The sequence below is a fragment of the Chenopodium album genome, chromosome 21 (genome assembly GCF_948465745.1).
Source record: "Chenopodium album chromosome 21, dcCheAlbu1.1, whole genome shotgun sequence".
NCBI lineage: Eukaryota > Viridiplantae > Streptophyta > Magnoliopsida > Caryophyllales > Amaranthaceae > Chenopodium > Chenopodium album.
The window spans coordinates 2,656,010-2,679,036 of NC_137854.1; the positions used below are offsets into that span (position 1 = coordinate 2,656,010).

The 23,027-nt window shown below is 35.1% G+C and overlaps 3 protein-coding genes and 1 pseudogene across 6 annotated transcripts; 3 read left to right on the forward strand and 1 right to left on the reverse strand.

Moving 5' to 3' along the window:
• Positions 1 to 1,219: 1,219 nt before the first annotated feature.
• Positions 1,220 to 6,345, forward strand: LOC145601003 (methionine aminopeptidase 1D, chloroplastic/mitochondrial-like). The gene is made up of 10 exons (XM_081656902.1): positions 1,220 to 1,406; positions 2,653 to 2,722; positions 2,823 to 3,051; positions 3,755 to 3,916; positions 3,997 to 4,038; positions 4,512 to 4,583; positions 4,677 to 4,756; positions 5,031 to 5,128; positions 5,237 to 5,284; positions 5,764 to 6,345. Exons 1-10 carry the CDS (start codon positions 1,295 to 1,297, stop codon positions 5,907 to 5,909), a joined length of 1,059 nt encoding a protein of 352 aa, XP_081513028.1. The 5' UTR covers positions 1,220 to 1,294; the 3' UTR covers positions 5,910 to 6,345.
• A 2,404-nt stretch (positions 6,346 to 8,749) lies between these two features.
• LOC145602650 (pentatricopeptide repeat-containing protein At5g39350-like) lies at positions 8,750 to 10,728 on the forward strand (annotated as a pseudogene).
• Positions 10,729 to 11,643: 915 nt separating this feature from the next.
• On the forward strand, positions 11,644 to 18,705 carry LOC145600181 (uncharacterized). 4 transcript variants are annotated; one of them, XR_014104258.1, is made up of 13 exons: positions 11,644 to 12,083; positions 12,186 to 12,287; positions 12,375 to 12,455; positions 14,441 to 14,550; positions 14,686 to 14,821; positions 14,977 to 15,075; positions 15,823 to 15,925; positions 16,023 to 16,420; positions 16,512 to 16,688; positions 16,790 to 16,987; positions 17,381 to 17,701; positions 17,874 to 18,093; positions 18,174 to 18,705. XR_014104258.1 is itself a non-coding variant. In XM_081656079.1 (12 exons), the coding sequence occupies exons 1-12, from the start codon at positions 11,763 to 11,765 to the stop codon at positions 17,970 to 17,972; spliced, it is 2,145 nt and encodes a 714-aa protein (XP_081512205.1). In that variant the 5' UTR covers positions 11,644 to 11,762; the 3' UTR covers positions 17,973 to 18,705. The 4 variants fall into 4 exon arrangements, 1 of the variants encoding a protein (XP_081512205.1); XR_014104259.1 differs by having other exon boundaries at positions 18,183 to 18,705; XR_014104260.1 differs by having other exon boundaries at positions 18,202 to 18,705.
• An 83-nt stretch (positions 18,706 to 18,788) lies between these two features.
• Positions 18,789 to 21,811, reverse strand: LOC145602651 (patatin-like protein 1). The gene is made up of 7 exons (XM_081658818.1): positions 21,671 to 21,811; positions 21,218 to 21,399; positions 20,187 to 20,373; positions 19,708 to 19,869; positions 19,261 to 19,551; positions 18,956 to 19,131; positions 18,789 to 18,846 (listed from the first exon to the last, which is right to left on the reverse strand). The coding sequence occupies exons 1-7, from the start codon at positions 21,809 to 21,811 to the stop codon at positions 18,789 to 18,791; spliced, it is 1,197 nt and encodes a 398-aa protein (XP_081514944.1).
• Positions 21,812 to 23,027: the final 1,216 nt, after the last annotated feature.

Below are 23,027 nucleotides of genomic sequence, written 5' to 3' on the forward strand. Positions count from 1 at the left end.
AATATTTTTATTTATTTATTTTTTTCGGGCGTGAAGAGGATGGGCAAAAGGGCCTGCTGTAGATACAAAACCTTTGGGGACTGCTACTAGAAGCTGGGCCATAGGCCTGAATTATTTGGGTTGTGTTGTTGCTTTATTTTCAGGTTTCAGAAAAAAATTGTTGACTTAGGTAAAGCAGTAAAGTTTGTGAGCCTTTGCTTGCTTTCCAGAATAAAGGATCCGAAGATGTCTGTTGATTGTAAAATAACAAGGGTTGTACCATTATGTAGAATTATTGATCCTTGTTTTTATTATGTAATCATCTACTTTGTATTTATTCACATACGGATAAGATCACACTATGATTACAAACATTTGTCTGTAAGAAAAATTGCGTTCAAATGAAAAAAAACAACCACCAGATAAGAATCACACTATTATTACAAATATTTGTTAGTAAGAAATTGTGAGTAGAAATAACCTTCTTTAACATATAACTATATGAGTAAATCCGATGTGCCCATTTCTCAATTTTTTTTTTTTTTTTTTTTGGTTTTAAATCTGATGTGTCAAACATGAAGTTCTCTCTCCAAAACCAATATGGAGAAACATAACATTCGCTCCGTTCTAAACCACCATCAACACCATTACATTTTCCAAAATCATTATAAAAAGTCATACCTATGTGGACTTGTTTCTATGTTCATCCATGAGACGACAGTGGTAAATTGCCTGACACAAACGCAGGGCTTGTTCACATTTACTGAACTGAGCTGAACTGAACTAAACTGAGCTAAAATGAATATTTTATGAGTAAAAGAAAATTAGGAGCTGAACTGAAATTAAGTTAAAGTAAACAGGCTCTCAATTAATATTATACGGATTACTTCAATCTTGTAGACTAGTTGTACACAAAACACGCTGTTTTTGTGGACTTGTTTCTGTTTCCCTTTTTTTGAAAACTAAAAACCAAAAACAGGAAACAAGAAAAAGGTGTTTCCACTTTTTTGTTGTCAGTTTCATATTTGTTATGATTCTAATAAGTTTAAATAGTTTTTTTATTCATTATGTGACATATATTTTTTTTGAGAAAATTATGTGACATATATCATATACTTTTATACAACAAAAAACTAAAAAACAGAAAACCACAGCAATGCCAAACGAACCCTAAAAATGTGTTTTAAAATTTTCCCAGACTAAATTCGCAAAAAAAGGGTGAAAATAAAAATTAATCCAAAATTTCCTTAATCTCTCATTTGAGGAAGACAAGAGTAGAGTCGTACAGATAACGCGAGTGTGAAAGAGAGAGAGAATGGCGGGGAGCATAAGTTTACAGTCACGCCTTCTCTCCTCCTTCGTCGGCGGCGACCGTTTAATCCACCCTTCTCAACACCCTCTTCACCACCTCTTCCGCTCTTCTCCAGGTACACTTTGTCTTTTCCTTTCATTGTCTTTTTGCTAAACCTAATTACTGATTCCACTTCAATTCTTATATTTCAGCTTTTATTTTGAATATTTGATTTGATTTATATATCCTTTTGTGCTTAATTGTTGGTTGATTCACTTGAATTAGTTTAATCAGCAGTATTCTCTTTGCAGATATTGTGTAAATATGATTGCTGAATTGATTTTACTTTTTTTGATATATTTTTGCAATGTTTGATTATATATGGCAAATGAAGTCTGTTAGTTTCAATTCAAGTGAGTTGTAGATTGTTAAATTTTACATTGCATTTCTTTAGTTATGTATAGAAATATTGCTATTGATGGTTTATTGATATTGGAGAACTTTGGATGAAATGCCAAGCAAAAGGGAGCTGTATGTAGACTTTGGAGTATATCTTGAGATCAGCAGTTTTGCTATGGTCTTAAGTTTGAGGAGTTTGACCCTAGTTTCTTGAGTATTGGCAATAGTGCAGATATTTGGGAGGAACTTGTCGTGTCTCGAGCATGAGTCCTTAGATGCTTGGGTTTTGAATGGTTCTGTATCATTATTGTTAATGACTAATGATGTAGGATAGTTTCTAATTAGAAGTTTAGTTACCATTGTTTTGTTGTGATTAGATTTTATTGAGGTCAAGGATGTGGAAGTGGGTGGTATAACATTGGCTTGGGAATGTAGCAGCTTCCCATGTTTTTTGTAGTTGAATTAAATAGAAGAGAGGACTTTCAGTATTGTAAGATTTTTATTTGATGTGGAGCTGTATCACTCTTTGTGGTCCTCAATGAATATCTTGCGAGCAAGCCAAAGGCACAAATGAAATGTGGAAGAAGGTGTCACAAGTGATCTAGTAATTTTTATTTTGATTTGGTTGCAAACGGATTAGAGGCCTTTATAGTTGATAAAGTTGCATAAATGCTTAAGTAACCAAGTTATATCTGTGCAGACTTAAAAAAATACACAAATACTCATAATACTTCTTTTCTTTGCACATGAATGAAAGCCCGAAAGGAGTGTAGCATTCAATGTGTGTGTGTGTGTGTGTGTGTTTTTTTGTTTTCAGGTTAGGTATCTTGTTACATTCTGTGAAAATTACATGACTGCTGTAAGCAGCAATCATAAATTTTTAGGCCCTTGCTTAATTCTCTAGATACTGCATGCTGGTACTTGCTGGATTATATTGCTGGTGGTCTTGAATTTTTATCTTATTGGAAACTTATTTTTTGTAGGAAGAAAAAATGTCTCTATGCAGTTGCCAAAATCTCTCTCTGGCTTGACCAATCTCTTATTCAACAGAAGGTGTGCTTCCTTCAGTCCTTCTCTCTATTTTTTTTCCTTGTAATAATTATTATTATTTTTTTTTTTTTTGGGGGCGACCATTTCACCGGTACACTTACAGAAATCTTGATCAAGTGTCAACAAGAGAACGTAAACCTTTGAGGCCTGGTAAGGTGTCTCCTCCTAGACCTGTTCCATCTCATATAAAGAGACCACCTTATGTAAAAACTGGGAGTCCTCCGGGAATAGCATGTGGACCTGAGGTGCATGATGAGAGGGGGATAGAATGTATGAGAGCCTCTGGGAGATTGGCAGCTCAAGTTCTTGAATACGCAGGCACTTTAGTCAAGGTATTAGTGCTAGGCTTTCGGTCTTTTAAATTCTAGTGTTACTTGTTCTTCTGTCTGTGTAGTGCGTACTCTTCTGATTCCTGTGAAACTTTGTGGGAGGATTATATTTGTTGACAGTAGCGTAGTGCGTAATCTTCTGATTCCTGTGAAACTTTGTGGGCGATCATATTTTGTCACAATCAAAGGATTGTGTTAGCCACTTAAGCTTATTATCTTCTGTCTTTCCTGATTAGCTGCAACATATCTTGGCCGAATTGGACTTTTTAAACTGGAAATTTTCTCTCCAAGATTCATTCTATGGAGACTAGATAGGCAGGGTGAGATTGGGAAGGGGGGGGGGGAGGGGGATTCTTGATCTGCTCTTACCTCATCAAGTGATTGATATTTATGTGTAGGACTTAAAAGTGCTCATGCATGCACTCTCGCTACCTGAGTATCTGTTCCTGCCCCTATTTTTGTCTCTCTCGGATCCCTCTTTTAGACATTCCCGTCACCCTCCCTTCCAAAGTAAACGAAGAATTATAAGATGACAATCATATTATTGGGTTATTCTATGGATTTAAAAAGATAGTAACTACTATTTACAGCGTGGTGCATGTTACTTACAAAATTTGCCTTCTCTGAACTTTGTTAATGTCGTAGGTGAATCTGTTTTCTAGATGATTGCTCCCCAATGCATGGTTCTTATAATTTTAATCCACAGCCAGGCGTGAAAACTGATGAAATTGATGAAGCAGTTCATCAAATGATTATTGACAATGGAGGGTATCCTTCACCTCTTGGCTATGGTGGATTTCCGAAAAGTGTCTGCACATCAGTTAATGAATGTATTTGCCATGGTATACCAGATTCAAGGCCACTTGAGGTTCGTTCTGCATGAAATGCTATAAACATTGTCCCCACCTTTTCCCTTTTATCAAGTAGTGACAAATGTGCATATTTCAGGATGGTGATATAATAAATATTGATGTGACGGCCTACCTGAATGTAAGCAACCTAGTACTTCTCTTTTATTCTTCTAGCTGTTCACATACTGTTGTTTATTTTAATATAAAGCCAAAATTCATGGAACTGCAGAATGGTTTTTCTGTTAATTGTGTCTTATGCTAAGGCTTCCTGCTCTTTATATGGTGGATTTCAATTTACAGCATGCCTTATAGCAAAGCTTCCTTTTCTGAAAATTTACTGAGAGGTTGGGGGCATGCTAATGAGTAATATGAACGTGTAATTTTTGCAATGTACATGTTCTATGCCATTCGCAACAAATTTTTTCTTTTGTGACTTTCTTTATTTTTTTTTTAATTTTTTTTATTTTTTATTTTTATTTTTTATTTTTTATTTTTTTTGACTTCTATGATATTTCATTGTGTTTATGCCTCTTGGCACAAATATTTTGAGGATTATATTTGTCCACTGCAATATCATATATTTTAATTTAATTCTTGCTCTTGGTCAAGCAGGGTTATCATGGTGATACCTCTGCTACCTTCTTCTGTGGGGAGGTTGATGAGGAAGCAAAAAAATTGGTTCAGGTAGTATCTTAGCATAGATTTCTGAATTCTGTGCCATTCTAACAAAGGTATGGACTAACTTGCAACACTTGAATAATATTGTTCATTTCTTAGGTAACGAAAGAATGCTTGGACAAGGCAATTGCAATATGTGGACCAGGAGTAGAGTACAAAAGAATTGGCAGAACGATACAGTAAGACTTATTTCTTGTCTAAATTACCATGTTCCATCATGCATCTTGAGTTATGTTTACTTAGGCAAAAGTTTGCTACTTTGCTTTCCTAGTCCTCACTCCGATGCATGGGGAAATTTTTTGAAAAGTTTGCTTGATTAACTATGAGTTTCTCCTGGTATGGATTTGCTTTTTGAGGTCAAAAGCTATTATGGACCAGTCAAATTTTGTCCGGTATAACCTGATAGCGCAAATGTGTATCTATATTTCTCAAATTGGCATCTTTTCACTGTAGTGACCATGCAGATAAATATGGATATGGTGTTGTACGTCAGTTTGTTGGCCATGGTGTTGGTCGTGTTTTCCATGCCGATCCTGTTGTTTTGCACTGCAGTAATCATCTTGAACTCCTCCTATCATATTAGTTTCCAGCTTTCGAGGGATTATTAATTAGATTAACATATAACAATGGGAAGAAATGATATCTTTTCTGTACTGCAGGGAACAATGATGGAGGGCGCATGATATTGAACCAAACTTTCACTATTGGTACTTTCTCATTGCTCATGTAAATTTACTTGCAATTTCACATATATATATTGATAACTGGGTTAGCCCAAGCCTGGTTAATGGCCCTGGCCTGGGACCAGCTCATTGTTTAAGCCTGTGGGTGGGTCATGACAAAACCAGCTTTAGCACGAAGAGTTCCTTAAGGCCTAACCTGGTTAATTGGGTCTTTTGGGATACTTGTCTAGGATTATAGATTTATAGGCACACCTGGCCTGGACCATGAAAACTTGTACTAGTCAAGGTGAAATAACCCAATGGCTTATCCCAAAGTAGAATGATTAACTGGTATAAGTGTATGACCATCTCATTTTGGTTTGAATAAGAACTGTAGGTTGCTCGGTGCACTAGTTGATCATGTTTGTCTTTGTATTTCAATTAAGTTTTCCTCACTTCAAAGTTTTCTTACTGAAGTTGAACCTTCATCGTTCAATTTTTTCATGCGTTATGTTTTATTGCAGAACCTATGCTTACAATGGGTAGTTATAATCCAATTATGTGGGATGATAACTGGACGGTGGTCACTGAAGATGGAAGCCTCTCAGCACAGTTTGAGCACACAATTTTAATTACAAAAGATGGAGCTGAGATTTTGACTCAGTGCTGATCTAGCCAAATTGGTAATGTTGTAGCTGATGTCCTCCTCGCTCTTTGGCTTTGATCTTGCAGCAAATGGAGAAAAGAGCAACAGGACTAGACGGGAAAGAATTTCCTTGACAAGAAAAAAAGAGATATTCTATTGATCTACTACTGTTCTCATTGCTTCTTGCCCTGAATAGTCTTTTTTTTTTCCCTATTAAATATTGAATTCATTCTATTAGTACTGCTTAAAGAGCTGTATTATTTTTTGGTAGAAAATTTCAAGGAGCTTATTACTTTACCCCCAAAATTGTGACCAATTTTTGTTGGTAATTGATTCTATAGCCAACATTCTTGTATAGATTAAGGATTAGTAGCACAGTTTCTCTTCAATCTCTACCTTTTGTTACTGGAGTGTTTGTTTTGAAATCTGTTGAAATCTGTGTACTCTGTTACTCCATATCATATTATATACTCCACTTTTCTTTGTTTTGTAACACAAATCGGCAAAATACGCAAGACTAATATAAGGTTCTTCCTTGGGATGAAATAAATGAATTAAAGGAGAAGCGTGAGCTAGAGACTAGAACGAGAGTACTCTTCCTTTTTTTTTTTTTTTTTTTTTTTTTTTTTTTTTTTTTTTTTTTTTTTTTTTTTTCCTTTGACGGGAACGAGAGTACTCTTCCTAATTCCAAATGCATGATTCATATACCTCATGCACTCAATGATCATTTCTCACAAACATGTAACATTGAACAGCTTTGCAAGGAGAGTTAGATGCTTACATTTAGATATTCTTGTGTTATATGGACTTATATCATGAAGGTCAAGTGAGATGAAATTATATTCCTACTTTGTCTACAAAAGTGAGTTATAATGATCTAACTAGGTTAGTTCCCGTGTCATGGACGGTACTTTTCAATAATTGATTTTAAAAACATGACAAAATAAAAAAAAATGATCAAAATATTATTTGTTGGTTTAATATTCACGTTTTACTATTTAAGCCCGTAGCTTCTATTACATGGTTAAAAAATCAAGAACTTAATATATAAATTTTTTTTGTAATAAACGCATATAATTTATAATATGTCTTTCATTCCTTAAAAAAATTGTCCACATCCACATGTCACAAATTACTTGTATGTTAAGAATATTATTTTTAATTTTTTTGCTTAACTTATTAGTTGTCAATATTTTTTTTTTTTTTTTTGGAAAGCTAAATCAAATCTTCTACTTAGTATATTTCATATGTAATTATTACTTATATATAAAAAGGTTTTTTCCTTATATAACTTTTTTTTCAAAAAAAAAAAATAAAATAAAAAGATAAGGGACACACCAGGAAATGACACGTGTCATTGCTGGTGTGTCTTTTAGTATATAGTATTGATGCTACATCGCCATCCATTTGAAAATTTTGTACCTTTGTTTGAATTTAAAGGTGACAATCACGTAAATTGGATAGAGTTAAAGTCAAGTTATATTTAGGTGAAGAATCATTTGGATTGATTTTCGGTTTAAGTTGGGGCATATTAATTATTATTATTTTTTTTTTTACAAACATATTCAAATTTATGGTTCATAAACTTATTATGATAATATGATTAACACAAATTTTTGTATGCGGCTGGCCACATGGTGTGGCAGGGGTTACTTGTATGGTGTTACTATAGGTGTTACTTGTTTCTGGGATTACTTGTATGGGTGTTACTGGTTTTGTCATGGATTATTTGTAGGTGTTACCTGTATTCTGGGGTTACTTGTATGGGTGTTACTAGTTTTGGTCAGGAGTTACTTGTAGGTATTACTTGTATTATGGGGTTACTTGTATTGGTGTTACTAGTTTTGGTCAGGGGTTACTTGTAGGGTGTTATTGGTTTGGTACGAGATTTTGGTCTGGGGTTACTCAACCCATTCAAGTATTCCATACAAGTAACCCAAGAATACAAGTAACATTCTACAAGTAACACCTACAAGTAACCCAGAATACAATTTTTTTTTTCAAGAGTTACTTAGCTTGTACGATGTTACTGGTTTTGGTCATGGGTTACTTGTAGGGTGTTACTAATTTTGGTCAGGGTTACTTGTAGGGTGTTACTGGTTTGGTATAGGGCATACGTACACGCAACCCTTGAACAAGTAACCTTGAATAAGTAACTCATACAAGTAACCCATGCATACAAGTAACCCTTAAATAAGCTAGTAACTCATATAAGTAACCCTTGAATAATTAATCATACAAGTAACCCCGGAATAAGTAATCCATACAAGTAACCCCTTAAAAAAAAACAAGTAACCCCTAAAAAATACAAGTAATCAGTAACTCATGAAAAAAATAAAACAAGTAACCCCTAAATGATACAAGTAACCCCTGAATAAGTAATCCATACAAGTAACTCTTGAAAAAAAAAATATAAGTAACCCCTAAATAAGTAATCATACAAAGAACTCCTGAAAAAAAAAAAAAATACAAGTAACACCTGAAAAATACAAGTAACCCTGACAATACCAGTAACTCCCATTATTTTTGCTGACTTGGCAGTAGGCCACACCATGTGGCCTGCTGCACCAAAAAGGCACTGTATGATTAATATGAGCCAACTTGATTGGGTCCAATTTATGACAAGTGATTTTTAATACTTACAAATCTTAAGATTGATGTCAAAAAATCAAGTCGGGTCAGTTTTGTCAGGTCTATTAAACGTAATTTAAAATTCACACCCAATTCCTTACAACTCTTTTCATTACTTATTTACTTTGCTATAGCATTCTATTTTGTTCAAATGTAAAAGAGGCATAAAATTTGTATTAATTACACCTCACTTTAGAAGATCTCATCCTTATTTAGCACCATTATAGATTTAATGGTATTTCACCTTCAATCTTGGCCAAACCCAGTAACCCACTATCCTTCTTTGAGAAATCTCAATTTAGATGAAAATATGGCTTATTGTAAGACATTTTTCATCTTTTTCAACACCAAATCTCTCTTCTTCAAAACTCACTCATCTTCTCCAAATTTGCAGCAACTCAAGAGCATTAGCTCAAGCCAAACAAACCCACCTGCAAATCATACAACATGGGCTGCATCATGAACCTTATGTTACCACCAAATTGGTTCAAACATATGCAGAATGTGATCATCTGGGGTATGCCCGGAAACTGTTCGATGAATTGCCTGAACCAAATGTATTTGCTTGGACTGCTCTCCTTGCATTTTACTCAAGAAATGGACTTTTTGCTCAGTATGTTTGCAGGTATATGGTGCAATGAGATTTAAGGGTGTGTTGCCTGATCAGTATGTTTTTCCTAAGATTTTGAGGGCATGTGCTCAACTGTCAACACTTAAAACAGGGGCCATGATTCATAAAAAGGTTATTGTATGTGGAACTGAGTTAAATTTGCAGGTTTGTAGTTCATTGATTGACATGTACTCGAAATGTGGGGAGGTTGATAGTGCTAGGCGGATTTTCGATAACTTGGCCGTAAGAGATTTGTTGTCTTGGAATGCAATGATCTCTGGTTTTGTGGCTAATGGGTTTCTAGAGTTAGCATTGGAGTTATATGGGTCAATGGGAAGGAAGGGTATTGAACCTGACATAGTCACATTGAATTCAGTAATGGATGCTTATTGTCGAATGGGTTTATGTGATGAAGCACTCGAGGTTTTTAGGCAGATTGCACGACCGAGTGTTGTCTCTTGGACAACATTAATGTCTGGCTATTCAAGGATTGGAAATCATGAGGCATCCTTGGGAATGTTTAGAGATATGGTGAATTTTATAAATGATATACCTGACTTAGATTCTTTGTCTAGTGCAATGGTATCTTGTCGGCATTTAAGGGCTCTAAGAAATGGCCAAGAAATTCATGCCTATGGATTGAAAACTCATTCTCGTTCCCAATTCTACAAGTCCTGTGGACCTGCATTGTTAACAATGTACTCTAAGTGCAGTCGAGTTCATGATATGAGAAATGTGTTTGAGTTGATGGACAAATCTGATGTAGTCACTTGGAATGCAATGATACTTGGTTTGGTTGATCTAGCAATGGGACATTCAGCACTTGAAACCTTCAGTATGATGCAAATTGTTGGGGTCAAGAATGACCAGACCACGATATCAACAATCTTGCCCATTTGTGATCTGAAGCCTGGCAAACAGATTCATGGCTATGTTCTTAGGAACAACTTAGGTTCAGTGGTTCCTGTTTTGAATGCTTTGATCAACATGTACTGTAAATGCGGATCTATACATTCTGCTAAACTCATTTTCTCCAACATGACCATGAAAGATATAGTCACATGGAACACAATGATTGGAGGGTTTGCAATGCACGGAAAAGGAGAGGCTGCTCTTCAAATTCTAAAAGAAATGATATCTTCCGGTCTTTCCCCTAACTCTGTAACCTTAACATCAGTTCTGTCAGCTTGTAATCACTCTGGTCTTATTAATGAAGGGCTTGAGGCCTTTTATAGCATGACTGGCGACTTTGGCTTGATTCCTAAAATGGAGCATTTCGCCTGTCTAGTTGATATGCTAGCTCGCGCTGGTCAGCTCAATGAGGCCCTTGATATTGTCACAAAAATGGCAATCATGCCTGACAAGCATATATGGGGGACTCTTTTAGCTGCCGGTCAAGTGCAGCAGAATCTGGAGGTTGCTAAGTTGGCTGCAGAAAAGCTTGTTAGCTTAGGACCCGAAAATGCTGGACATTACGTAACACTGTCGAATATATACACAGATGATGGAAGATGGGATGATGCAATGAGGGTAAGAAGGTTGATGGAGAGTAGAGGATTGATGAAAGCAAAAGGAAGTAGTTGGATTGAAGGAGAAAACTGAGGATATATTTTTAACAAAATGTTGTCACGTTTTCTCTGAGTTATGTAGCAAAATTTTGGTTCATCTAATAATTTAGCAAAAGCTGAATACAGTATAAAATTTTCCAGAACACTTTTAAGTTTTAACCATTATCTAGGCTAATGCACTTATACTTAGTAGGACTGTAATGTAGGATAAGGCATTAGTTGGAGTCTTTGGAGAGAACAATAAATGATAGAGATAATTTTTCAAAGTTAATGAGTAATGACTCATGTGAAGGTAGTTAACTAACATTATTGATTTTGTGTAGAGTCTATAAACCGTATACAGTGTAGAGACAAACTTACTCCGAGCCACCGGACCAAATAGTACTCACAAGCTTAATATGCACTGTAAATAATTTTTTTTTATTTAAAAAATTTACAATTGAAAGCCTAATTTTAGAGGAAGTTTAAAGGCATAACAGTTATGTACAAACAAATACATATCAGTGACAATTTTGTAAATACTATTGAGAGGTAATACAGTACTACTAAACATTTTTAGCAATACTTTTCGTGCTCCATTAGTACTGAACTGGTCTCAGTATTGTAACAATAATACTATTGAGATTATGCATTACAACTTCCTTTTAATTTTAACACTCTAGTTAGATTTTGTTAAACCCCACAATGAAAGCACAATTTTATGAATTCTATATCATTTCTTTACGAGTGTAATACTTCGTAATTATTTTTCGATATTACAACAGGAGCCAAAATTAATTTACAGAGTGTCAAAATTTCCTAATACCACAACAGAAATTAAAACAATTTGTAGTGTGTTAAATTTTTCCAATATCATAACACGAGTCAATATCAATTCATAGATTGTCAAATCCCATTACGATCACAAACACTGTTACAGTCGCCGACTTTAATCTCATTCCTCAAAAAAAAAAAAAAAAAAAAAAAAAAAAAAAACAAAAAAAAAACAAAAATCCTCCTCTATCTTCTTCCTCTCTTTCTGGTACCTTCTCTTCTATCACAAAATCTGGAAAACCAAACACAGACGCCATGGATTCATCGCCATTAAACTGGGAAGCTTTGGATTCTCTCATCATCGAATTCGCCAAATCCGAAAACCTCTTCTTCGACAACGAAGCTTCTTCTACTCTCTCTCCTCCTTCTTCTCCTTCTTCTTCCTCTCTCTCTCCTCCACCTTCTTCTTCTTCATCGTCGTCATCTTCATCTGAGTCGTATCGATCACGCCTCCTGATTCGTCGGATTCGACGCCTGTTAGAGTCTGGTGATATTGACTCCGCTTTGGATCTTCTTCGTCTTCATACTCCTTCCATATTACATGATCTTCGCCTCCTTTTTTGCCTTCAAAAGCAGGTTTCATTATTATTCCTCTTTTTTGTGATTTTTAATTTCTCAATTTGTTAGGTTTTTGCTGGAATTTTTGATTGATTTTGATTGTTGTTTTTCATTTTGAAGAAATTTATTGAGTTGTTGAGAAGAGGAACTCCAGAGGATCGCGATTCTGCTATTGAATGCTTGCGAACTTCTCTCGCTCCTTGCGCACTTGATGCTTATCCTGTATGAACTATGAACCGCATTATTTTTATGTTATTAATTAATTTTGCTGTGAATTTATTGACGGTGAGATTGTTTGTTGTGTTGAAGGAAGCATATGAGGAGTTTAAGCATATTCTTCTAGCCCTAATTTATGATAAAGATGACACCAATTCACCTATTGCTAGTGAGGTACTTTATCTCATCATTTCTTAATATTGATTAATGTAGTCGATTATCAGTCTCTAATGTTAATTAATATACTTGATTTTGATTTGCAATATATTTTCTGGTATTGTTTAGTATTTCTATATCGAATTTCGTGAATATTTGCAATCTGATTTTCCCAATCTTCTTAATATTTATGTGATTAGTAACAGTAAGTTAGAGGAAGTGATGTGAAAATATGAACTGTGGTAAGTGATTGGAAGCTGTGTAACATTGAATAGTTTGGAAATGATGCCTCGAGTTTATTACCAGGAAGGAGTGGAATGGAGAATTCTTTTAGAATTTCATGTGTAGTTAGAGCTAAGTATTCTGTACTAAGAGACACTTCATTATGCGATAGCTTGAGAATAAGAGTTTTTTTTCTTAGTCCTCATTTCAGATATAAAAAAGGCTTGGGGTGTGTATTTATTTTTAATATTTTAACCAAAAAATTAGATAAATTCCGTATTAAGATTGGTAGTGGCCACTGGGTAAGTGGGTAGTAACACTGATATGAAAAACTTTGCATATCGCATTAGAATATACTTCGTATCAATCTTGAGATACACCATGTATATGCAGAGCCAAGCAGAGCTACAATGGTGTACCGTATTTTTTAAAAATTCACCATCTTCCTGTTCCTGTACCTGTGAAACAGATAACTTGTGCCCCAAAAGTTGAGCCTGTGAGTCAAACTATCAGAATTGATTAGTGTGAGGAACCTGTATATTTATTTTAGGACAGGAGGAGCAAAACCGCGATTACAAGACAAGTGGATAAATTTATGAAATAAGTTAAGCTTGATATAATTGGTATGAGGAGTGGATGTTGTCGAAGCACACACAATGGAAGCTTTGTCAAAGCACACACAATGTTAAACGACAAAAGTTTGTCAGTTTATCTGACTTCTTGATGTTTGAACCAATGATGAGGTATGTAAAGCTTGCCTAGGGAGTAGTAATGGTCATTCAAAGTATGCATAAGGTATACAGCCCTGCAGCTGGGAATATTTCCCATTGAACATATTTGAGTGGCTTTGGTAATGATAAGATGTTGCACGGTTGTGGATGAATCTGGAGGGTATACTTGTAATAGGCTTATAGCACAGCTTTCACATGTAAATTGTCAATTTGGAATGCCCATTTTCATCTGGTGATCTTCTTGAAAGTTTTGCAGCACCTTATTTTGTTATTTTGCGGAGGCGTGAAAGATTCTAAACCTTATATAGACTAAAATTTGAAATATAAGTTTTCTTAAATGTGAATTTTAGTTTTATGCTATATAGTACCACAAGTAGCTTCTGCATGTCGTGGCAATTTGGCTTGATCATAGACACATCATGAAATGGCTTTTTGATGAACAAGTTAATAATTTTATTTTTTTGAAGTGCCCTATTTGTCGTGGAATGGCTTTAATTAATTCCAAAAAATTTACTTCAGGATCTGGCTTCTGCCTTCTGGTTATTTTTTGAAAACTGTGTTCGCTTGTGTATATGTTTAATTTTTTTTGTCGGATTACTATGCTCCTTTTTTTTCTTCTTCTTTTCATTTTATTTTATTTTATTTTATTTTCATTTTATTTTTACATTTGGTACCCTTTCCAACTTTCGTTCATACGGAATCTTGCTCACTATATTTATTTCCGTATATATGCTCACCATCCTCCAGCTAATATGTTATTGCAATATTGCATCACGAAGACCAATCTGCCCATTTTCTCCTAGCATAGAACCAATAAGAAAATGAGCAACTCCGTAATTTTGCTCAGAAGCTCATGCAAATTACCATTCAGGGTTCTGCACCCTTCGGCCCTTACTTACCATATTGGGTTGAATCGACATGTAATTCTGTTTTTTCTGAGATTATCAATTTCATAAAACAGCTTTAGGTTTCTACTTTTTTCTAAGTCAAGTTCTTGTTCATCTTGTAACACATGCATAATAGTCGTTGTCTTGGTGTTCTGTGCTGCAGTGGTCTGAAAGACGAAGATTTGAAATTGCTGGATTGATGTCCTCTATTCTGAGAGCACACCTTCAAGCACATGATCCCTTGTTCTCAATGACATTGAGATATCTCATAAGGTTTTTCTCCCTTCCCATCCTTTTCTGGTTCTTTTACATTGATTTTTTGTGCTCTCATAAAAGTTAGTAATGAATACATTAATTGTTTGTGTCTGTTGCTGATATTCTTGGCCCTTTTATATTAATTGAGATCAGCTTACACAAGGAGTTCTGTCTTCGACAAGGAGTCCCCTCACCAATCTCGGACCTGACTGAAAGGTTGCTTCTTGAGGAAAGAGATGCCCCAGCAACACTTCAAGAGTCGGCTTCTGGAGTGCCTATATTACAGGAAGTGAGATTCTCAAGCTATCATTCTTCCTATTGCTGTGTGCTGAATAAAGTGATGATGTGGTTAAGTGGTTTAAAAATACACTGAAACTAAAAGGATATTTGATGATACACATTCAATAATATCATTGGTTTTCCTTGTTGCACCTTTCATTTCAGGAGGACGTACAAGCCCTAGCTCATGCTGTTCAGCTTACCAGACAGGGGGCAGTTGAAAGCTTGAAATTCACAAAGAGTGACTTAGTTCAGGCTTTAAAGGTTATCATTACTCATTAGCCTTTACTTCTTATAAAAAAAATAAATAGAAACTCATTAGCCTTTACTCTCTCTATACATATTCTGTTCTTATGTTTGATATGTTTACAGTAAATGACATTCGTTTTTTTCCTGTTATCTTTAGGATTAGGTCTGAGGGATCTCATCTTTATTTTTTAACTGTATGGCCATGTATATACCATATTATACTTATCCTTAGGAAAAAGATAGCAGGTTGTATATGTAATAATTGATGCATGATCTTGCAGGTTTAGGTTCTAAAATCTAGAACTGTTATGATATGATTATTGTGAATTCACTCTATGATAGTGCTGGGATCTAACTTTTCTCTTAGCTTCAGAATTTATAGCCTTTTGCACTATCGTTCAAAAAGTTGTATTTTTATACCACATATTTACATTATTTGAAAAATTCCTTGTTCATTTCTTAACAATAATGAGCACATCTACCCTTCAGACCAGCTATAGGATTTCCTTTTCATGTCTAAACAAGTTATGTAGTAGGGGAAAGTAGCATGGTGGTTAGGCATGCTGATCCATTCTTCAGTTTTCATTAGTAAATATTATTTTTCAATATCTTGTATTATAAATGGCTTTGCATGTTATATCATACTGATTTGTACGATAGTTGAAATTGTGATGTATGATTAGTATATTTATTTATTTTCTTTGTGAAAATGTATAATCAGTATATAATCAGCTAAGTATTGTATTTATTTATTTTATGTAGAATGAATTATGCCGCATGAGATTAAATGAATCTATTCTGGATGAGCTCGTCCGTGAATATTGTGTTTACAGGGGTATTGTTTCTCCTGGTGTGCCTTCCACTGGTATGCTCACCCTTTACAATGTTTCAGTTTGTCCTCCCTACTTTCAAATGTGAATATATTTCATTTTTTATTTTTCCAATCCTCTCTTCTTGGGCAGGTTCTACATTGCCGGTTGACACTGGTCATTTGGAAGCTAATCATCTAAATGCCACCGGTTTGTCATTAGATGGTTCCCATGATCTGGATTGCGGAAATAGTAAAAGCTCAGATGATGGATCTTCCATTGTTAATGCTCATGTTGATGGTGCTGAAATAAGCGCAGTCATGATTAGGATGCAAGATACTGATGTGGAGATGCGATTCCCTTGTGAGAGTACAAGTAACCATGATGATTGTAGCACTAGCAGCACTCATCCAACTAAGAACTTGAAGGTTTGCCAGAGAAATAAAAGTCATGCAGTTGGCGAAGGGAGAAGACGCAAAAGATGGAGGGAAAGAAGTGACGATCCTTATTTTCCTGCTGGCATACTGTCTAATGAGAGCGATAAGCGCGAGGTTAGTAAAGTCCTTTTGAAGGAGATATGAATACATCTTTGGTAGCTATGCCTATTCCTGCAGCTAATTATTAAAAGTGATGATATCGTAGGGATCTGAAAAAAATAGCCCTGCTGATTCTACATATAAGGAGGATAGATGTGAGACTGTTTTGAGCATTAAAGATTTAGCTGATCGAGGTATGGCTGCTGAGGTTGTCAAAGAAGTGGAAGCGTTGGACCCTGAATTTTTTGGGCATAATTCTTTGTTGCTTTTCCAACTGAAGCAGGTAATGATACTTCTTTTGTCTCATGAATGTACGGTTGATGCCCAGGCCAAAGCTTTCATTCTTCTAGAGAGATAACTTACTTGGCTTCTTGCTGTATTCAGGTTGAGTTTCTGAAACTGGTTGATTCTGGAGATTATTCTGGTGCTCTGAAGGTTGCTTGTTCCCATTTGGGGCCTTTAGCAGCCAACAATCATGACTTGCTAAAACCCTTGAAAGAGACACTATTAGCTTTGCTCAGGCCTAATGAAGTTGATTTCAAGAGAGATTTACCATTGCATGCTTTGGCTAGTTCACTTCAGGTAGATGCACTTTTTATTTATTTATTTTATTAAAAAACTAGTTTTTAGCTCGGGTGATTGGTCAATTTTAAATTGATACAAATTGTAAATTTTTTAGTAGATAAAGGTGACCTACTGACCTTATATACATCCTCTGTTTTCTTAATATTGCAGTAGTTTGACACCGGAGCTTTGGTCAATGTTCATCTTTTGTCATTAATCAATTGCTGTCATTTGGGTCATAATTGAAACTTCTGACTGATTATTTATTGCTAACATTCTTATTTCGTCTGCAAATCTAAAAATTTAAATTCCAATATTGTAAAGATTTGGTTTTTGAGTTTTGGAACTCTCAAAATTATAATTTATTTTCATTGAGACATGCACTGATGTAAGACTGATGTTTCAATGTAGGTTGCAATTGGTAGGAGGCTTGGCATTGAAGAACCACAGCTTATGAAAGTTATGCAAGCAACCCTGCATTCACATACTGAGTGGTTTAATCTTCAAATGTGCAAAGACCGCTTTGAATCATTTTTGAAGATTGATGCCTTAAAAGAAGTCAATAGCCTGTTACTGGCTGATACTGTTTCTAAATCCCATTCATGTGCACATACTTATGGATCTTCCCAAGTTACAATTTCATCTAGTAGTGCGATCCCGGAAGATAGTAATAGTCCAACTCAAGTGTCATCTCGAGAAGTTTGCGATGAAGGTGCAATCCTCAAAGTTATGGTGAGTCATAATTCATTAATTCCTGCTGTAAAAATAATTAAAGTACTTTTGGTATGCATTCATATTTGCGTCATTTCAGTGTACCTGTAATTCAGCTGTGTCTGACTCACCCATTAGGTGTTGCATGGTGTATGAGTAGTTTTTTTTAATTAATATTCCAATTTTAATGCAGGAATTTCTTGCCCTCCCAAGGGCTGATGCCATCCATTTGTTGGCACAATGTAATGGAAATGCTGAGACTGCTATCCAACATATATTCGGAGAAAGTTGATGAGAGTTGTGACCATCAATGTGAAATCAACGGTATTTATTCGTTGCTTGCAGCATTGGTGGTTTCTTGAGTTTGCATCTTGTAGATACACGGTGGTTTCTTCTGTATATCCCTACCCTTGGTGGGTTTTTCTAATTTAATTATTTATTCCTTCAATTCTTTCATGTCCATATACTGCTCTAGTTGAACCATTATTTATAGTCTTGACAGATTTTATTAAATTGGTTAGCAATGTCATAATATCGGGTTGCTGGAAATCAAAGGATGCCTAGCTTTGGTAACTCCTCTCTTTGCCTCTCCAACTAAGTTTACCTCTGGCTTCTATGTGCGATATTTGATTATTTATGTGTTCAGTAACGTGGTATGAAACTATGAAGTATGTTACTTCTGGGTTCATTGTGACAATGCATGACCCAAAGGGTGTTCAAAGTCATGTGGTGAGCCTTGTGTTCGCAAGTGAAACTGATCTTCTGATGGAAGCATAACTTGACAATAAGATTAAAGATATGATACCCTACATAAATCTCTGGTTGTCTAGGGATAGGAAAAATAAATAATCTATTCTAGTGTTTATCAAATAAAATGAATATCCAATAAGGTAATTGTCTGTAGTCTTCAAGTTTTTCTTGTTCTCAAGGCAAGTATAATGCACTCGAGTTTATTTATGTTAGTATACCAACATACATTTGAATGTAATGTAAAAGTCAAGGAAACACTTATATTCAGGATTGCACTTAATTGTACTAGCACACAGGTATGAAATGCAGACCAAAATTTTGGATATTGAATGCCTTCAGCGTATTAGTGTTTCTTTCATCAGGTGGAGAATTTGCCCAAGCGATATTTTCTTTCGTCTGAGAGTTGTTTTGCGAACCTGTTTTTGGATGATGAGTGATTAGGCCACAATCATCTTTTAGAATACTGAATCTTATTTTCATTGACAATTTATAAGTAGTTGTACACCAGGTATTAGAGGAACCAACCTTTGGAGAGCAGCTGCATTGGTGCCCAGGTGTGGTACTTCTTTGAGCTGTCCAGTTTCCGGATCTACCCGGCTGGCTGGTTTGCGGAGTAACTGTTGAGCAATTTTCACAAGATTTCCCATGTTCTTGTCTGTTGATACGTCCATTGAAGCAGCTGCTCCTGTTAAGCTGTCATCCTGTTTGATTTTCCAAATTAAATACTACGTACATCAGTTCATTATAAACAGAGTACTACATTTTACATGTACATCTACTAGTATGTTATGCTAATCATATAAACATGGAGGAGAGTACTAGAGACTTACTTGAAGACGAAGGTAGTTGTCCTGAGAACGAAAGGATTGGAATACAGTGCTGTTCTGGTAATCAACCATGTCAGCTCCAGCTTCATAAAAAGCTTGTATGATAGGAGATGATCCTTTGTCAAATAGCCAAGACAAAAGCCCCCACTTTGCAGTTGTTTTAGCGTTGTACTTTTGTTCATTCCTTCCCGATCCTGTTCCTATCGATAAAACCAGTAATCTATCATGGATGCTTCCACAGCCTGGATTTTCCTTCATCATCTGCTTCGTAACTTCGTTAATTGCTAGGAATGTCTGTCCAAGAAAAACAAAACAAATAGGATTTCCCTTGGTTATTTGTTTGGTAATGAGCTAGTCTTGAGGTTTATTTCCCTTCCTTGCAATATGATTTAAGTTGACATTTTAGTTTGGAATGAAGAGAATAGCTAGTTATTGGTTGCCGACCATTACCGGATTAGTGCTCACAATTCCTCCATCGATAAGGTTGAAGTCCCTAGTCTTTCCGTCTTCATATACGTTTTGGAAATAATAGGGCGGAAGAACAGTTGGAGCAGCCGATGTTCCTAAACATATATCTGATAGTTTTGCATCCAATTCTGGGTAACTCGGAACCTGCATGATTCAATGATGAATGAAAGAGTTTGAATGCTTTAATTTTTGAGTCTTTTCATCATCCATTTCTTGTTAAATGCATTACCGAAAACTTGATTTGTCTTTGAATAAGTGGCCAAGTACTTAATTAACCTAACATTTAATGCTAATATTCTTTACTTTCATTTCATTTTAGATTGTTCTTTAAAGTTCTTTTTAATTACTTTATTTTTCGGTAAGTAGAAAGATCTTTGTGGAACAGGGCAATGAAAGGATCGAACATATTCATTAGCTAAGACAAATTATTGAAGTAAAGTTGATAGTTTACTAGTATTAACCTTGTAGGAAGAAAATATAACAGGTTGGAGCAATTTGATGTCAAAAGTGGGAATGACAACGTTTGTTAATGTGTGATGCAACCTTGTCGCTCTCAATTTCTCCCTCATTGTTTGGTGTAGATGCTTGCCATTGTATTTAGGCCCTGTCATAGCTTTGACAAAGCTTGTAAGCTTAGCGAGTGGCCCCCTACATCCATTATATGGAGAAAATTAGGGTATGATAGAATTACAATTATAAAACTATTAATCTTGTTGACAGTGTAATTTCTTAAAACTATAAAGAGGTTAAAGACACGTAATACTGTATAGACTATAGAGTACTCGTATCATCTTCGTTGCTTCATTTATAAACTTAATGTGTGAACTTTTTGCCTAGCTAATCAAGGACATACCTTAAATTATTATTTTGCTTTATTTCTATATTGTCAGTGTCTTTTTATTAATAATGTAGGAGTATTACTACATACGAACTATTATATAAAAAGTAATAAACAAACCTTTTAAGGATGTGTCGTGCAAACAGGATATTATTGCATATTACTTGTATAAAATATAAATAAGATTCATATACACAGTCCATGCAACGCACTGTACGACAAAGATGTTCCAGCAAGAATTACTTAGAAAATCAATGTGAAGAAGGAGCCAATTCAAAGTGGGAAGAACTACGAATTACACCTTCAAATATTCAATATGTTGGCCTCTTAGCTGTCTAAAGAATCTAAACCCAGTCAAATATTCAGCCATTGAAATTTGATTACTTCATCTCAAACATTCGTTTATTTATTTATTTATTTAGTGAGTGTATACATTGGGAGTCACAGTACAATACTAAGTCAGTGATGTTGATGGAATCCGATCTCATGTCATAGTTATTATCTCTTAAAATGTTACTCCTTACCCACTAAACTTCCGTGGTACATGCAAGTAGGCAATGCAAGTTGTTGAGTATATACATTTTTTAAGAAAATACAATCAGTAAGAAATAGCAATTGATGTTCATTCACATTTATGCACAAAAGTTGTTATACCTTTCCTGTGGAAATATTTTAGGACCATGCTCTAGATAGAACGTTGTAATATCTTCGGCAGCATAAAGAGGACGATTATAGTCATCTGGTGCAGTTAACATGGCTGTTATTAACCCACCCGTGCTCGTCCCTGCTATCACATCAAAATAATCTGCTAGCCTTGCATCCTCTCCATCCGACTCCTACATTTTTTTATTAAAATCACGCATCACATATTCACATTATTTGATCAAAATTTACCCCGTAGACTCAATATACATTGTACGTAGTACATATTCTTATATAGTCGTCCTTGTTATTGTAAACATTGTATTGGTAGACAATGTGTGTGAACTTGAATTAATTAGCGGATATGTTTTACAATAGTAAATGGAAATATAGATTGATGGATGACTAGTCGAGAAGTAGCTAGCTAGCTAGGTATGTAATGTACTAATGTATGTACATATATACCTGAAGAAGTTGCTCGAGGAAAGAAAGAATGACAGCAGGAATAATCCCTCGAATGCCACCACCATCGATGCTAAGAATAGTCACCAACTTCTTCCTGTTGTAATAACTGAAGGATGGAGGAGAGCCTTCTAGATCCGCCATAGTCGAAGAAGAGAGCTTGAGAGAAGACAGACACAACCTACTAACAGCTAGCTCTGCAATGTATTTTTCTTTTTAGAAAGGCCTTTATTGGATCGTAAGAGTTTTATACTTGACATAATTGCTTCTTACATTCTTTTATTCTTATTTGTTTAATATTTTAGACTGGTATGCTAATTAAATTATGCAAATAATTAAGTTTAATAGAGAGTTATTGGATGCAACTATGCTATATACAGAGGGTTTATGACTAAATTACGATTAAATTATGGATAATACAAGTATATGCTTATATCACACAGCTGGTGTCATAGGCCTTTTCACATATGGAAATTCATAATCATATATGGAATGAATATTCATAATTAAAATAAAGAGAAACGGAAAAGAGGGGGAAAAAAAAAAAAGAAAAAAAAAAGTTGAATTCATAATTTGACGAAAACTTGTTAATAACATGTATAAACAAGGTTTATAATTGACAGTGTCAAAATTTTTTGTTGAAAATTATCCTTAAATTATCACTGGGTCTTGGAACCATCCAATATGTCCTTAAACAGCCGTGTTACCTGCTCACAACTTGCAGTGATTTCGTAAACTCAAGCCTACCACAGACATTTATGACAACATATAATGATCATATATGGTTTCAAACGGCATTATAACACCCCGAGATGTATCCCTTAGGGTTTCAAGGCTTTTCGCCACCGGGCCACAGAACCTCAAAATTTCCTAAAAAAACGTGGATAGCCTTCAATTTTGTAATTTTTTGACCTTTTTTAGCCCGGAAATAAAAATTGCCGAGATTTTTACCATGGTCTGTTATATCATCCAGGAGTCAAATTGGGTCGGTGGAACCGTCCAATATAATATGCCCTTAAACAGTCATTTTACCTGTTCACAACTTAAAGTGATTTCGTAAACTCAAGTCTACCACGGACGTTTATGACAACATATAATGATCGTATATGGTTTCAAACGACATTTTATAGCACCGAGATGTATCCCTTAGATATTCAAGGTTTTTCGCCGCCAGGCCCCAAAACCTCAAATTTCCCTCAAAAAGCGTGGATTATAGCCTTCAATTTTGTAATTTTTTGACCTTTTTAGCCCGAAAATAAAAATTGGCGAGATGTTTACCACGATCCGTTATATCATCAGGGAGTCAAATTGGGTCGGTGGAACCGTCCAATATTCCCTTAAACGGTCATTTTACCCGTTC

Coding starts and splice junctions, on each gene's coding strand:
- LOC145601003 (XM_081656902.1), top strand. CDS start 1,295: ATGGCGGGGAGCATAAGTTTACAGTCACGCCTTCTCTCCTCCTTCGTC. Junction 4,584..4,676: donor AAGCAAAAAAATTGGTTCAG/GTAGTATCTTAG, acceptor TTCATTTCTTAG/GTAACGAAAGAATGCTTGGA. Junction 4,757..5,030: donor AGAATTGGCAGAACGATACA/GTAAGACTTATT, acceptor TTTTCACTGTAG/TGACCATGCAGATAAATATG.
- LOC145602651 (XM_081658818.1), bottom strand. CDS start 21,811: ATGGCGGATCTAGAAGGCTCTCCTCCATCCTTCAGTTATTACAACAGG. Junction 19,870..20,186: donor TTATATTTTCTTCCTACAAG/GTTAATACTAGT, acceptor TGAATCATGCAG/GTTCCGAGTTACCCAGAATT. Junction 19,132..19,260: donor ACAACTACCTTCGTCTTCAA/GTAAGTCTCTAG, acceptor AAAATCAAACAG/GATGACAGCTTAACAGGAGC.
- LOC145600181 (XM_081656079.1), top strand. CDS start 11,763: ATGGATTCATCGCCATTAAACTGGGAAGCTTTGGATTCTCTCATCATC. Junction 12,288..12,374: donor GCGCACTTGATGCTTATCCT/GTATGAACTATG, acceptor GTTGTGTTGAAG/GAAGCATATGAGGAGTTTAA. Junction 16,421..16,511: donor ATGAGAGCGATAAGCGCGAG/GTTAGTAAAGTC, acceptor ATGATATCGTAG/GGATCTGAAAAAAATAGCCC.